The 16,958-nt window shown below is 37.6% G+C and overlaps 1 protein-coding gene across 6 annotated transcripts in view; it reads left to right on the top strand.

The window, feature by feature from the left end:
* Positions 1–16,958, top strand: part of TLN2 (talin 2) — a 228,742-nt gene that overhangs the window by 82,410 nt on the left and 129,374 nt on the right. For 5 of the 6 annotated variants that reach the window (XR_013956084.1, XM_080607980.1, XM_080607979.1 and 2 more), the window contains 10 exons: positions 1,451–1,514; positions 3,674–3,778; positions 6,002–6,157; positions 7,043–7,144; positions 9,772–9,848; positions 11,525–11,705; positions 13,517–13,630; positions 14,310–14,418; positions 15,095–15,303; positions 15,817–15,915. Coding sequence is in view for 5 of the 6 variants with exons in the window: in XM_080607980.1 (XP_080464106.1) it covers positions 1,451–1,514; positions 3,674–3,778; positions 6,002–6,157; positions 7,043–7,144; positions 9,772–9,848; positions 11,525–11,705; positions 13,517–13,630; positions 14,310–14,418; positions 15,095–15,303; positions 15,817–15,915 (1,216 nt within the window). In the remaining variant the exon portion in view is untranslated. Of the gene's footprint in view, positions 1–1,450; positions 1,515–3,673; positions 3,779–3,873; positions 4,663–6,001; positions 6,158–7,042; positions 7,145–9,771; positions 9,849–11,524; positions 11,706–13,516; positions 13,631–14,309; positions 14,419–15,094; positions 15,304–15,816; positions 15,916–16,958 lie in introns of those variants that run through there. The other variant, XM_080607982.1, reaches the window with a different exon arrangement.

The following is a 16,958-nucleotide window of genomic DNA, read 5'->3' on the forward strand; positions in this document are numbered from 1 at the left end:
GTATTCAGACTTTATCTATAGAATTCATTTTGTAGAAGAGATTTAATTAAGATGTAATCAGTTGAGACACAACTACGGAAACACTGGAAGGCAGATTAGCAAGCGCAATTGCTCTTACTTGGGTTGGAATTGCTAGAGCTTTATGGCAATAACAATGAAAATTTTAACTACTAGATAGTGTTTTTGAGGAGTGACAAAGTCATGACAGTCTTGAAGTTCTTTTGTTTGTTGTCTGCAGTGGCAGGCTTCCTTTGAAGGGAGTCAGGGGGGGAGGAATGATGGGACAATTTTTTTGCCAATCTTGTTTAGGAAATCTGGAATAGATGTCCTCCTCAAAACCTGCACCTTTTCGTGATGTTAGTAGTTTCTGTGTTAATAGTGGGCTTGTATACTCAAACTCAATAGACCAAAATGAGGATAAAATCCTCCAGTCATACTGGATCCTTAGAAACCTCTTTTTTATTATTTTATTTTTTTTATATATCTGTGGAAGTGCTGTTTTTTTTTTTTTATGTTGAATTTAGGTTAGAAACCCAAAACTTCTCTTGAAGGGCAGAATTTTCTTCAGACTGAAGGTGAACTGCTGAATATATGGCATAATTTCATCAGAGTTCAGTGTTGCAGATAGGAAGATAAAATCCAGAAAACTGCCATTTTTTAATGCATGATGCTGATAAGTCTTCAGGTTGGGTTGATGTTTGGCTGAGATAAAAGTCTAATTTAATTGCAAAGAAAAAGAGGTACATACAGCTAGACAGTCTTGTGAGGTGTTTAAAGATTCTTTCACTGAACTTAACAGGGAGGCTGAACTTGTTTTGTTTACTTTATATTCTGAAACCTTAGTATTTGAGTACTGCAAAAAATAAATAAAAAATTAAGGCTAGTTATTTGTGACTTTGTTTTTGACATAATGGCTGGTATTAAGTGTCCACTTAAAGGCTTTGCAGTTTTTCAATAAAATACTTGTTTTAACTCCTCTTGGAACATGCAGAGGAAGAACCGTGTCCCACATGTCAGTGAATCAAAGTGCTTCGGGACAGTAATAGTAGTGTCTGGACTCAGACACCTAAGTGGCTTAAGCTTTGATTTCTCAGACTATAGCAAATGTATGTGGATTAAATGTGAACCCCTTTGAGCTGCTAATAGACATTATAATGCAGCTATATAATAATAGACATTATATAGATGAACAATAGAAAGTGTCCCAACTTTGTTTACTTCTGACTTTTCAAAACATGAAGAGGGTATTATGTGAGGACATAGCTAAGTGTGGTTTTTTTATTTTGTTATGCCAATTATCCTCTTAACCTTACCCTACTTAGTGATTGTAGAGAGATTTTATGCCCACTTTGGGAATGTTGGGGAACATAATGCCAACAATAGAGTGTGGAAAGAGTCTGTCCTCAAGAAGGCACCACTAACCTGTAGTATTGCTTTTCTTTTTTTCTAGCCTAAAAGAATTCCTGCCTAAAGAATATACCAAGCAAAGAGGGGCTGAAAAGAGAATATTTCAGGTAATTGTGAGGCTGAAAAACTTACTACAGTTTCATTTCTGTTATAATAGAAATGATCTCTCTTTCACAGGTGTGTGATCTCTATATATTTGACTTGTATCACTACCAGAAAATCAGGTTTGAAGAATCTGACAGTTTTCCTTTTTTTCTTTCCCCCCCTCCCCCCCCCCTTTTTCACCCCTTTTTTCCTTTTCCTTTCTTCGGCAGATTTATTGTCCTGATCCTTTTTTCTTCACTGATGACTATTCAGTGTACTTTGTTGAAGGGGACAAAGAAAGTATTTAATATTCTTAAGTCCGTTTTCTCAGTTGCATTGAAATGTAAGGATGTGTGTTTGTACTAAAAGAGAAGCACATTTAGGAAAATCATTTTAACTTCTTCCACATGGCCTTTCATGCATTCATTATTCAGGCATGAGCTTCAAGTAATATGTAGTTCTACTAACGAATGCTTGAATTCAGTGGTGTGCCTGGGAGTCATGCAGTTGTAAAAGATGTAAAGCAGCTGAGTCTCCAATGTACTGATACTGTTGGAAATGTTCTCCAAGCTGAAGCACTATAAATGCACTAAATGTCTGTGCTGATTAATATGTGTATTTGGCAATGTAATCTAAACTGAAAAAATCTGAGGTCAACAGCTGAAATAGTACAGTTTCTGGAAAGACATACCAGTGACCTGTGATTTTGAAATCATGTGAAGTCACATCCTTTTCTATGTCTGTTACATTCCTAATGTAGGAATTCTGTAGCTCAGTAAATCCTATTCTATCCAGAGCTTGTAATACATCTTATGAAAGAGGATGTGTAACACTTTACCGTGTATACCTTTAGTTGGTGGCAGTGATATTGCACTTCAAGCAAAAAAAGATTCATTCATTGTGGGATTCATAGCAAATGATTTGCCTACGTCAAATGTGATCTGAGTAGTTTCAGTTCCTGACATACTTCAGTGCATGGATGAGAAGTTAATCACTGAGGGCTCTAGATGATGGGGGATAACACAACAGCAAGGCAGAATATGCAAATTGATGCTTTGAAAAACTTACATCTTGAGTTTGGTAGCTGACTTTCTCCAAATATTCCATCTGCAATGACTGTTCGGGCTTCTTGCTCTTCAGCGATCCTGACTCTGTTCTGTACTGAATTTGAGAGGTCTGATTAGTCTGTGTCCTTGGGATGCAAAAAGGTTTTTGGAGTTGCACTTGCTTCTCCCAGTGCTCCTCTGTGGAGTGTTGACAAGAGTGAACTGGAGTAGGCAAGTGTTTCCCATGTTACTGGTGCTCCCCCTGCTGCCATTAATTAGCACGAAGGAGGTGGTAACCAGCAGTTCACAAGACAATGGTGAAGAGAAGATAAGGGGTGCTACAGAAACCCACAGACAGTATTTAAACAGGAGGACTTCAGGACAGGGTTTTCAGCAGAGTAGGAGAGCAGATGTTGAAATGAAGTTTGAATAGGTAGTATTTGTAATTCTCATTAGTTAGAGGTATGAAAATTTACTAATGAGTAAATTGTTCAAATAATAAAAATGGAGTTTTAATACACCTAGATGAACATTTCAGAATGAACTACTAGAAAAAAATAATTGCTCCTTTCTCACCTGTAGAATTCTTTTCAGCTTATGGCAAAAATGTGGATAAAGGTGCAACTGGCAAAATGAATAAATAAATAAGCTACAGGAAATCCATTTAAGAGATGACAAATGGTCAATTACAAAGCATGAGGCTTTAGTGAGTTGGAGGTTTAGGGTACAAAGCAGAAATATTCTTTTCCTGGAAAAAATTGTGTGTGCTGAGAGTTTTAAATGATTTAAGTCAAGTAAGTAGACATTGACTGTGTGAAACATAATGGTGTCACATAGCAGCAATACCAATAATTTAAAACTGTTTCATAAATGGTTTAAATCTGCTTGACTGAGGCACAAATAGATGGATGATGGTCAAAGAAAAATGTTTCATTTGCACATGTTGTTTATATTTTTTGATGAGGAATTAAGGGATATAGTCATACTAACATTTCTACACAGTATTGTTTCAAATGTCTTAATTGGAATGATTATTAACTAAACATTCTTAAACAGAGAAAAGCTAACACCCCATTTTTGTTTGTTTCCAGAAAGAGTATTATTTCTGTCTAAGTGATACTGAACTCTCATTACAGGAGCACAAAAACTGTGGTGAGATGACTGAAATAGAAGCCAAAGTGAAATACGTGAAGTTAGCCCGCTCCCTGCGGACCTATGGAGTGTCCTTTTTTCTTGTTAAGGTAATGCAGATCTTGCTGACCATATTGTATGGTTGGTTATGTATTACCACAGGTTTTCCACTAATCAAAGGTCAGAGTTGTTTTTAAGCTTTTTTTTCTGAAAGCAACATCTGGAGGAAAAACAGTTGAAATGACTACCTAAGAGAGAATTGTGATCTGAGTTTTGATACTTTTCATGCTGAATTCCAGAAAGACAGTTTAGTCTTGATTTGACTTCTTTAAATTGACACTTCTCTTTTTTAATTTTGATTACCATCGAAGTACTTTCTTCATAAAAACATTCACAAAAAAGCTCTGAAGCTGCTTCTGTTCAAAGTTTAATGATAATATGAATTGCATGCTGAAGCCAGCATCTGACCTAGAACTTCATCAGTTGCATGATTAATTTCTCTTAATCCTTACCATAAGGCTGTGATCTAAAGGCGCTGAAACAATTTGATACCAAGATACTGATGTTCTGCTGCGAAAACTGGACTGAAGCACTAGTGCCTCAGTATTTAGTTACCACATAATTAAAAGAAGGCTAAATTTTGGCAAAGTTTTTTAGTTTGCCACAGTTACAGTTCTGAATTTTGTTTATCAATAGGTTGCCTTTTCCTAAAGTACTTAGTCACTGAGAAATTCTAGTGAAGCAGATAGGTGAAAACAAAAGGAAAAAAACATGCAGAGCTTAATACTATTCATACAGTAGCCTTTGAAATAATTACCTTTTATTTTTCCTTCTTTTAAGGGAAAATGTTTTATTAGCATCTTTAATGAAGAAAGCAGTCTCAGCTCTCTAAAGGAGCTGTTGAGCTAGCATCCTGACTGAGAAAAACGTTTTCAACTTCATCTGAAGCTACATTTATTTTCAGTGTTACAGGCTCGTGTCAACTGTACAGAATGTATGTAGCTCATAGACATCTTGAAATAGTATCAATCATTAAATTAGTGTAATAAAGAATTACAAAAAAGCTTATTAGTTGTCATTACTACATCTGAATTATGGAGCTTCTAATCCAGTTATTTAGGAATACAAAGCTAAATATTCTGGAAAACTTTTTTAAAAAAATTTTGCTGTGGGCGTAAATCCTTAAAATGCAAACAATTGGAATAAGATAAAGCACCATAAGCAATAAACATTTCAACTTGACTTTGTCAGCTAATATATTAAGTTTCATCTCGGAAACTATACTAAAGTTATGGTGTGCCATGTTCAGTAACTAAAATGTTAAAACTAAAAAGCATGTATGTTTAGAACCATTAATTTGGAGGGATTTGTTAACACAATCTAGGCAACATGTATGGTAAAAAGTAACGTGGCTATCTTTATATTTTTCATTAATATCTTGCTTTTTTTGGTCATAACTTAAAGCAAGCAGTAACTGAAACAATTAACTTTGTCATGAAACTTGGTTTGAAAGGACAAATTGGTCTGTTTTGAAGCCTATCAAATGGCCAACTGTAACTAGGAACTGATTCGTTACAGTCTACATAAATTGAGGGAAATGGGAGATGTGGATTCATTTCTATTTATGATAGTTTATGTAGCAGATTAGTAGTTTGGGCTTGTGCTCTGCAACCTTAGAAAAATGAAGAGGTGGAATGCCCAACAAATTATGACAGAGCAGTTCACAGCATGCAGACTGACCCTCTCCTTACCCCTTGATTAGACTGCTCTTGTGGATTGAAAGTAACTAAAATTTCAAATCCAGAATACGGGACAAATTATGGCTGATCTTGCTTAATTTACAGCCCAAGTGAACCCCAACAGTCCTTTCTTTTCTTTTTTTCCCTCTCCAGAAATTTTTTGGAGAAGTGGTGAGTCTGAGTGCAAAAATTGATGGCAAGTTTTCAGTCCTTCTGATGCCAATTTCCTGTTCTGCTTCTCTAATATGGTGTTACTTTAAAGGCTTGTCTCTGGAAAGACTGTCTTCTTGTGTTTTTGTTTTTTAAAGTTACTTCCAACAATTCTTTCCCTAAAATGCTCCTATTTGCTGGGGGAGGGAGAAAAGGGAGCGTCTTATGAACTGCTTAGTAAAAATCATGTAAAGACAAAAACTTGATGTTAATGCATTGCTTGAAAATGACTTGATATGACCAGAAAAACTGAGCCTTGAGGCTTAAATTGTCCTCATCTGCATGCTATTTTTACCCTTTTTCAGTGTATCATGACTTTTTTTCCCCTTTCTCCTCTGGCATGCTGCGCTTTAATGAAAAACAAACTTTCACACCCCGTTACAGGAAAAAATGAAAGGCAAAAACAAGCTGGTTCCTCGCTTACTGGGGGTCACCAAAGACTCAGTGATGCGTGTGGATGAGAAGACCAAGGAAGTGTTACAAGAATGGCCACTGACAACTGTGAAACGCTGGGCTGCCTCACCTAAAAGCTTTACTCTGGTAATCTTTCTGTACATCTTGAGAAGGAAGAGGAATCCATGTGATGTGGAGAAAGGAAGATGGACTTGTAGTCTCACCCTTTTTTTTAATACAACCTCTTCTATCTGGAATTCTCTAGAATTAAGTAGAGCTGCGAAGTCCTAAAGTGTTAAATTGGCTTATCTTGGTGTCTACGGTCAGTCTGTATTCTGATGTTTCTAGACAGACCATTTTCCCAAAAGCAGTGTTTAAATCCCTTATATACCTTGGAACTGGTGCAGTTATGAAAAATACCATTAAAACCTGCTTAATCAATCACAGGGTTTCATTCAAAATGCAAGTTGTGACTCGCAGGATATGAACATAAGCAAAGTTATATTGTCATGAAAACATTTGATAATTATGAATTTAAAGAACTCTCATGAATATGATGTGTGTTGTTAATTGATCCGTAGGAATCCACTGCAAAAAGAGTATCCTGGATATAAAAAAGGTTGTTTAATGTGCTAGAGTAAGAGGCAGCGACTAGCAGCTGATATTCACTTTAATAATATGCATTTAATTTCCATTGATATAGTTGATTATGCTTTAGAATACAATTCTTTAGAATTTTCTCCATTATTTGGTGACTAAGTTTGATGAAGTCAGACTAAATATTTGTTGGTCCTCTGGTATTTCAGTTTGTGATTCTTCTGTGAAGCAGACATAAAAAGTATCCTTCCTCTCTCCTTCCTTACCCCCCTATATACTGTGGTTTAGAATCTTGGAGTAGTTTCAATTATTGTTGGATATAAAAAAATATGCCTATACAAACAACTTTAAAATGAGAATTAATCCCACATTTGACGCTGCTTGTTTATCTTTCATTTGCCAAGAGTTAATTTTTCTTTTTTTTTTTTCTTTCAGGATTTTGGTGAATATCAGGAAAGCTATTACTCAGTACAGACCACTGAAGGAGAGCAGATCTCTCAGTTAATTGCAGGTTATATTGATATCATCCTGAAGAAGGTATAATATTGGGATGACATCTAGTAAAAATGCAGTAAAATGACTGTACAGCAGTGCAAAAGCTTGAATATGTGCAAGCTGCAGTTTTTTCCTCTCATAAAGTCAGTATTATCTAGTGTCTTGATGTTATTTACTTTTAAGTATCGTAAGCTCTTTCAGTTCAACCTCAGTGATTGTTTCTGAAAAATATCAAGGCTGTTAACTACAGTAGTTAGGCTCAATACAGAATGCTTGGGCTTTGCTTGTCCATCTGGAAGATGAACAGCTGGTTATGAGTGTATATCCATAGAACAGACAAAAGTTGTCTTTTCAACTGTGGGCTTTAAGCTATGGATCAAAATGGTGAGTTAGATGGGAGGAAATGATCACATGGTAGCAGCCTTCAAAACTACGTTAAAGACTATGTAGTAGTTGTCTTCTGTCTGCTGCATACACTGCATCAAAGCCAAGGTGGTATTTTGGCAAAAGTAAAGAAAAAAGTAATTTTTGGCATATTGCTTAATAAATACTGTGGTCAGTAAAGCAAAGATTTATATTTCACTTCTGCAGAGAGAGAGGGAGGAAATTGGTGTTTGTAAAGGCGCCAGACTATTAGAAACGCTTTTTAGCAAAATATTAAGAGAGTAGAGGCTGATAAGCACCTGCAGAAAAAAATATTTAAAAGTAAATGAACACAACAGCAAAAAAGACCTATTTTGCCAACAAATATGAAGCTGAAAGATTTTATTCTGAGCATGTTGTGTACAAAAGCCAAGTTTTTCAAATAGCACTTTTTGCTTCTTGACAAGATTATACTTGATGCAGTTTGTTTGAATCTCAATAATTTGCTCTAACAGATCTTTACTATTAAAGAAAGACAGAAAGCTAAGCAGCTCAGGAGAATTTTTGGCCTTTGTTCATGCAAACAGTGTGGGGTGTAACATCAACTGTTGTGAAATCAGAGGTTGAAGAGGATTGCCAGAATTCATCAAAGTACTTGCCTTTTTCTCTGAGGCTGTTGATCTCACTTAATGTGTTAAAGAAATGACAGCCTTCTATAGATGGTTTAAAACTTGATTCTAGCTCTCAAGCTTCACAATTAGCTTTGCTTTCTAATTCAAAACAAAAGCAGCTTTTCCACCTTGATAGTATAGATGTGCGTATTTCCACCCCTTTCCGTTCGATTTCTTCTTTTAAACTGGTTGTGTCAGCAGATTGTAAAATGGATGAAATACGAACAGGTTAAGTAATAAACACCCATGATGCTTCATGATGCATGTGAAAAGCACACAGTTTCCGGTTGTTGAGCTCAACTTTGCTCATTGATGCATGACTCAAAGTATGGGTCATCCCTCTCAGTTGCTTAATGTTATTTTTGATGTGTTTTGGACTATTTCAACTCATTTGCTCTGGTGTGGATTAGGGATACATTTTTTCCCCTGCTAAAGTATTATTAAAGTATTAGATTAAAAAAGCGCACACCCATGCACCAAAAAAAATGAAAAAAAAGACACAAACTCTTGTCCTGCAGTCCTGCAGTTTTAGTAATAAGTTGTTAAACAGTTGACAGGGAATCCTGAACCTGAGTAGCTTTTACTTGTTTTTTTATTTACTTTTTACTTCACACTAATCTGGAAGTAAGACACGATCTTAACTAGAAATAAATGGGTCATGCTTAAACTCAAATTATTACGGTAAGGACTTGTGCAGAGAAAGCTGGGGTACGTGTATGTATGGACATGCATGAAAAGTTCCTGTTAAATGTACCTAAGATCATAGTGGGTGTTTCCCTCTTGTTGTCTGCTGAGTATTCAAGTCACGTAACAAGGTGGAAAGCAAACTGCACTTGGTCACTGGAGGCAATGGACTGCTTTTACAAGGCTCTGCTTTTATAACTGCTTGTAGTTTCCTGTTTTTTTCTCATTGTAGTTCCCTTGTGTACATTTGCCTCCTTTATGTCATTATAAAAAAAAAAAAAAAAGTCTCAAAGGCAGATGCACAGACTGTCCAGATATATGAAATATATGGTAAAAGGGCTTGGTACCATGTTAAACATACTCTCTTTCTTATGGATATGTATTTCCTAAAGGTAGGTAGTACCTTATAGTGACATTTTAGGATGCTAAAGATGGCTTGTAGCTGAGTTCTAGTTGGCTGAGTTAGTCTGCTGTTCCTGAGTCAGAAGAGTAGGGGGTTTTAGTGGTTGGCACGTGTCCTGTCTGTGCTGTAGTTTGCTGTTGTTGCATATCACTGTCTCCAGAGTGTTCTTTTCTGAGAGGTAAAGACGTTAATCTCAGCACTTTATTTATACCCGTTTGTTCAAAAAAAGCCTCAAGTTTGCTTTCATTGCCAGTTGTGATAGGCTTTCTTCTTTTATGCACTGAATTTTCCAAGGCATAGAACTTGGTCTGTTAGATGCTGAAGAGCAACAGCTCCTCTTCCACAGATGAGACTATATTGTTACACTCTGCCAAAAACATCCCCCCCCCGCCCCCCCCCCCCCAAAAAAAAAAAAAAAAGAAAAAAAAAGTAGCCATGGTGTTGAGTACTGGACAAGACTTTTTTGACTAGATTTCTGATAAATGGCAAGAAAATGCTGGAGAGAAAGCAAAAAGCCAGATATTCAACTTTGTTTGTTTTTTCTCTAGAAACAAAGTAAAGATAGATTTGGTCTTGAAGGCGATGAGGAATCAACAATGTTGGAAGAATCTGTTTCACCAAAGAAGTGAGTGGAAATGCTTTTTATTTAAGTTACCTTTTAGCTATGGCAGTTTCTTCATCCCTCAAAGTATGGTTATTATTAAATATAGTAATAACTATAAAAAGTCTAGTTATTACTTTTTAAAAATGATTTTCTACAGGGTAGTTTAACAGAAGGAAGCACTATCTCAAGAGACAGTTCTGTAGACTTCCAGCTTCATCCTAGGATTGCAGAGCAGGCTTTTCTGTCTTAAGAGTGCTGGTTAGGGCAACCAGCAGTGGTACCAATTTGTGGTAACTTGACTCTTCAACAATGGAGTTCAGGCTGTAAGTCAATAAGATGAAAAAAAAAAAAAAAAAGAGCTGAAAATATTGTATTAGTTTTTTGATCTTCATACAAACACCTAGGATTTGCAAGATCTTAGTTACTTGTCTTTCTAGGTCCATGGTTTCCTGCAGAATTTGACTCCTGGCAGTTTAATTGTACACTGTGTCATTAACAGAACTGGCTTATTACACCAAACCACTTTAGACAAACCAGTCAGATGTGTGGTGTGGTTCAAGGTAAGGTTTTGGCTCTAGTAGGTCAGGCGATGGTTCTGATGGGAAAGTAATTGAACATAGCAAAAAGTACAACTGCAGAGATGGACATACTCTTGGAAACAAATATTCAGTCTTTCCTTGCTGTGAAGAAATAGAAGCAGGTTTGATATTTTAAGCTGTAATGAGCCCCTCAAGTCTCGTGTTTGTACTTTAAGGATGACAGCGTCTGCATTATATATGTAAAAGTCTGATTTATTGTTCAACATGTGGTTCAGTGGATACGAACTGGTTAGATACTTCATTTGGCCTCATGTGAAATTTCAACTATTGATGAGACACGCATGTTCAGATGTTTGCTTTCAACATTGCCCTTTCCAAGTTACTTCCAGAATATACTGTATTAGTTAAGTGCTGTGCAGCGAAGCCCAAAGATTGTAATAAATGATTACAAGATTCTCCATAATTAAAACTACTTTTTTCTCCAGCAGATTGCTGCTGCTAAAGCTAGAAGTCCTGTCAATACCTCTAGCTGTTAAAGCTGGAATCCTATTTAAATAAGAGTGTTACATCTGGCAAAGGAGATAGTGACTATGGATGACAATGACTTCATTATTCTTGAAAGCATCCTACCTCCCAATCTGTAATATTACAGGCTTCCAGATTATTAGCAAGCATTTTGTGTGTATATGTGTATAAAGAGGAGAGAAAAAAAATTTAGTTTTTATCCCAAACATCGGGCTTGCTTGTAAAAAATATCTTCAGAGGGTTGATGCTTCTATTTTCTATTCATCAGCCTATATCACAGTTGAAACAAAGCAGCCTGTTATGCCATAAACCCTGTTCGGTCTGTAAGGCATGTTAGAGGGGTAAATCTATTGTACCACATATACCAAAACTGTACCTTCTTTCCTTGCTGCCTGCTTGTTAGTGCTATTAATATTTGATCTGTCAAAAGTGGCACGTACATTTTCTCTAGAATGTTAGAAAATGCTTGGTAGAAAAGACTGTTAAAATTTCTCCAGCTTCTCCAAATATTATGAAATGCAGTTTAAAATCCTAAAGGAAGAACATCTGGCAGGACTTGCAGGAGATGACTAGTTTTGTATTGCATTTTTCTATTTTATTATATATACATATAAAAAATATATTTTTTTTTAGGTCCACCATCTTGCAGCAGCAGTTCAACCGAACAGGGAAGGTAGAGCATGGCTCTGTGGCACTACCAGCTGTTATGCGTTCAGGGTCCAGTGGCCCAGAAACTTTCAACATCGGCATCATGCCTTCTCCCCAGCAACAGGTCACCATTGGTCAGATGCACAGAGGACATATGCCCCCGCTTGTGAGGAACCTCCTTGTTTTGTAATAGCATTTGAAACTTATTGGTGCTGCAAGTTGTCAGAAACAGGATGTTTTCCATGTTGCTAAGTGTAGAGTGTGGTGTCCTGGCTGTCTTACTGAACACTTTTTGAGCTGAAATACTTAGGTTATCACATTTTCAATGACTTGCTCATTTGTCTTAACAACAGCTCTTCCACCCTTTCCTTTGCTTCTAAGTAGTTAAACCAGTATTCAAGGGTTAGGGGAAAAAAAGCATGTTGAAGATTGGCAAAAGTAAGCAATTTTAGGGAAAAAGCTCATTTTTAGCTTGTCACTAGTCTACAATTTAGATGTTTCTAGACGGCTTAAACCTGGTGCTGAGTTTTCTCATTTAAATTTAACACTACCAAAAGGCCTAAATGGGCTATAGAGAGTATACTCAGTGCTTAAGCTCATGAAATATCACTAGAAGTGTGGTATGTCTAGTGGGTTGACTTTAGTGGCTGCCAGATTCTTTGATTACCCCTCCTCAACCAGACAGGAGGAGAAAATAAGACAAAGCTTTTTATTTCAATGTGGGTTGAGATAAAAGCATGGAGATAACAATTTACCATCATGAGCAAAATGGACTTTACTTGGTGAAAATTAATTTAATACTGGTTAAAATAGAGTTGGATGGTAAGAAACGAAGACCAAAAACTAAAACACCTTTACCACACTGATACCTCCTTTTTTTCCCCACAAACTCAACTTCATTTCTTCATTCCTGACTACTCTACCTCCTCCTCCCACCCACAAGTGGTCACTCCATAGTAATTCCTCTCTGCTGCTGCTTCTTTCTCACACTTTTCCCCTGATACAGCATGGGTTTTCCCCCATGGGCTGCAGTCCTTCAGCTCCAGCTAAAGGTGGGATCAGCTAAAGCTAGGTGCTCCAGCGTGGGACCTCCATGGGCCTGCAGTTCCTGGAGGGAGACCCTGCTCCATTGTGGGCTCTCCACAGGCTGTAGATTCCTTCAGGGAATGTCCACTTGCTGCATTGTCGGATATCTGCTCTGGCATGGTCTCTCCCGCAGGCTGCAGAGGAACCTCTGCTCCAGCACCTTCCCATCCTTCTTCTGGCACTGGTGTTTGCAGGGTTGTTGCACTTCTCCCTCCTAGCCTTCACTGCCATGTGGTGAGGAGTCCACGTGCTCTTTCTAAACTGTGCACTCCCAGAAGCACCTCCAGCTTGTTTGCTGGGCTCAGCTGTGTCCTGTAGTAGGTCCATTGTGGAGTCAGCTGGAACCATCTGCACTCAGCACAGGGCAGCCCCTGGCCTTGAACTCAGAGGCCACCCCTGTAGCTTTCCCTGCCAAGACCTTGCCATGGGCGCTCTATGGAGATGGCTCTCCTGTCTCACTTAAAACTCTTCAATTTTTCATTAGCTTATGCATATTGATGGTAATTTAGTTTTAGAATTTTTCTTCGTAACATTTGTAGGCTGTTCCAGGAAGTCAGTCCTGTACAGTTCAGTATGCAGGTTGCAAGTCAGTAAGACAGCTCGGTGATTTGTGAGTGTCTGTTGGGCACTGTTTGATCTGTGAATGTTCAACATCTTACACGTGTGTAAGTATAGAGGAGTGTAAAGTGGCTTGGGCAGAATCAAGACTATGAGAGAGGAGTTTCAGTGAGCTTAAGCTGCTTTCCTGACTGCATGAAGGAAATGCTAGCTGTCTGAAATGGCCGGGTGTAATTGTTGTCACTCACCATCTTTTAATGCCTAAGTAACAACACCTGCTGGAATTGCCATCTGGAACACAACACACAGCCGTTTCCTTGTTCTGACTTTCAGACCTCAGCTCAGCAGGCCTTGATGGGAACTATTAACACGAGCATGCATGCTGTTCAACAAGCGCAAGCCGACCTCAGTGAAGTTGATAACCTTCCACCTCTAGGGCAGGACATGGTGAGTTTTTCTAGTCCCCATAGAAATGAATCTTAATATTTTGGGGTGTTTGCAGATCAGTTTAATAATTGTCCCTGGAGGTGAAGTGGTATCCGTAAAGCTTCCTAAATTAGATTAAAAAAACAATGTTTGTGCTTGCTGTAAGGAATTCATATACGCTGCTCCATCTCACTTTCATCAATCTTCTGAGATTAGTTACAGCAAACTTCCTTGCATAACTGTGTCCATAATTCTATTTATTTCATGTGCGTATGTACAAGTAAAAGCAAACTGTAAGCAATATTTGTGATGAGAGTGACTGTCTCCCAGACACCTGAAAAATATGAACAAATGAAAAAAGAACAAAATATGATTCTGTCGCATCTGATCCAGGCTGAGGTAGAAGGACAGATCAATAAACTACTGTTCATGCGGGACTGTCAGTCAAGAATCATCATCCTTGATGATGCACTGGTTATGGTATTCACCTTAAAAGGGCAGCTGTTGGACTAACAGCAATTCTGTAGTGAGAGACTCAGCAAAAGAGAATGTTTGCTTTATTTTTTTCTCTTTAAAGGCTTAGTAGTTGTCCTCTGTTTCATTTTAAAAGATTGATGAAGGAACGAGAGATTAATACAGGATTTCGTCTTACAGAACCTTGCTGCAGTCCTTCATTCTTGTTTTTGTTGTTGCTCTTTAGGCATCAAGAGTATGGGTTCAGAACAAGGTTGATGAATCAAAACATGAAATACACTCTCAGGTTGATGCTATCACTGCAGGAACTGCATCTGTTGTTAACCTTACGGCAGGTAAATTTCAAAAGGAAGGACTTTCTTGCAGTTTCCTAATTATTTATCAGTCTAATTCAGGTATCATAGGGACAGATTATGAGGGGGCTGGGGAGAAATTTTCTTCAAAATAGTCAAAATAGTTGAGTGCATTGGCATGCAAAAGAAGCTTTATGTCCCTCTCAACACAATTTTCTTATATTCAATTTATCATCTCTAACATTAAAGTTACTACTGTTGATGAAAAGTATAGCTTGCTTATTCAACAAAGCAGTCTCTGCAAGGTTACCCTGAAAAGCATTAATTGTTTGACAGTTGTTAGAGGTTACAGATGTTTATTGACAGTGGTTTTGCTTTGGCAAATTACAGGTTGAAGGAGCTGTGAGTGACCTAAAGGGGTTAATACCACGTGACCTTGGGTTCTTTCAAGGTTGAAACTGGGAAAATAGCTCAAACTGTGGACTTGTCAGCAAATTGCATTGGATGAAGAGAAATTCTATTAGAAGAGAAATGTGGAGACTGGAAAAGTGATAGCTGACCTTAATTTTTAAATGACACTGAAATTACTTAGTAGACATTTCTTGGCCATCCTTAAATGTATCTGTTATCTCTCACCAGAGCGTAGCCTGTGGTGGCTACCTCATTTTCCCTTTTAACCACTGAAGCATTCTGCTCAGAAAAAACATTTGTTCTGCAGGTGACCCAGTTGACACAGACTATACTGCTGTGGGATGTGCAATTACAACCATCTCCTCCAACCTCACTGAGATGTCTAAAGGTGTAAAACTGCTTGCTGCTCTCATGGATGATGAAGTCGGAAGTGGAGAGGACCTCCTGAAAGCTGCTCGAACATTAGCCAGTGCTGTCTCAGACTTGCTGAAGGCTGTGCAACCTACCTCAGGGGAGGTGAGTGTGGTGATTTAACACTGATGGGCAGCTAAGCACCACCATGCTGCTGTCTTACTCCCTCTCCTCAAAAGGACATTCTGAGAAAATATGATGGGGGGAAAATGTTCATGGGTCGAGAGAAGGACAAGGAAGTTCACTCACAAATTACTGCCACAGACGAAACAGACTCAGCATAAAGGAGATATTTGTTTTGAAGAAGACGACTGAAATCTGCTGCTGTTTCAGATCAGTTGGCCTATTGGCTGTCCATCGTTAATTTTCCTTGGAGTTACTGCAATAAATAATGTCTATTCAAATTCTTCAAAGTTCTTCACACATTCTCAGGGAGCACTACAGATGAAACTTGCAAAATAATCCAGCTGTGTATATAGAAAAGATTTTTCCAAAGTATTTTTGGTTTAATTTTTTAATCATTTTGACTGCATGCTAATGCAGAGGCTTCTTGAAGAAATCCGATGTTTAAATAAAGCATGTTGTCTTTGAATTTATTTTCCACAATTATTTTTCCAGCCTCGACAGACAGTTTTGACTGCAGCTGGAAGCATTGGGCAAGCAAGCGGGGAGCTACTGAGACAGATTGGAGAGAATGAAACAGATGAAAGGTTCCAGGTAATGAGGGGGTTGCTTGTCTTTGCCAGAGCTGTGTAGATTAATAATGAGGAGGCCATTGCATCAAACCAGGCTTTGCCAAGTGTGATTTCCAAATGTTAGATTTGAGATTGCTCAATGGTAATTGAGGTTAATCCATTGTGAAACTATTTTAATTATATGATCATAGAATGCTGTTTTTGTAGAAACTCCTTCATTCTATACATCATACAGATGGTTTCTTGCTCCATGGAAAGCTGTTTGTGCTATACTCCCCCTGTGTTGAGAATGCATGGCTCATAATATATACGTACTAGTCAGATCCTTGCTTGCCCTGTAAGACACAGGGATTTTATGGGATTAAAATTTGCACTTGCATGCAGGCAACTTCAGTTCTTGCCCTTCCTTGCGTTTCCCTGTTTTTGCAAACTACTAAACCTATTGAATTTATGTATTTATGAAGATTAATAAACAATGAGTATTTCTTTTCATTAAATGTATATGTTTTACTGTGTGTATATGTATGCATGTGTACAAAACTTTCTGGCAAACTGATGAGGAGAAAATTTTCGTATTACAAAAGTAAATTCTTTAAGGTGGTTAGTATTATCAGATGTCAAAGCATAATGCCTGTTTGGCTTAATCACATAATAACCTATTAGCAGTTTAAAACTGTTGTCCTTAAATGCTCTGTTATAAATGCATCTTTTTCACTCAGTGCCAAGATAAGGTTCCCCTCAGAAACAAGGGGAAGTAATCTACAGCAGAAGGTAGAAATCTGGAGGACATGTCATGAAAAATGTCTACTCGTAGGAATAAAGGCCATTTTAACACTTTATTCACTAGTAAACCTGTCTGCAAGTTTCATCAGTTACTGTTTGTATTCCTAGTTTAATATATGTATTGCAGCCCTCTGCTTTCTTCCTTGGTAAAGGAAAGAACCTAAACATTCCTTGGAAGTGAAAAGTTAAAACACTCATGAATTAATTCCTGCAATTAAATAGTACAAAAAAAGCTTCCTGTTTTACCACTTAAAATGCTACATTCCGTATACTTATGTGTAA

Source organism: Anser brachyrhynchus (assembly GCF_964034855.1).
Source record: "Anser brachyrhynchus genome assembly, chromosome: 11".
NCBI lineage: Eukaryota > Metazoa > Chordata > Aves > Anseriformes > Anatidae > Anser > Anser brachyrhynchus.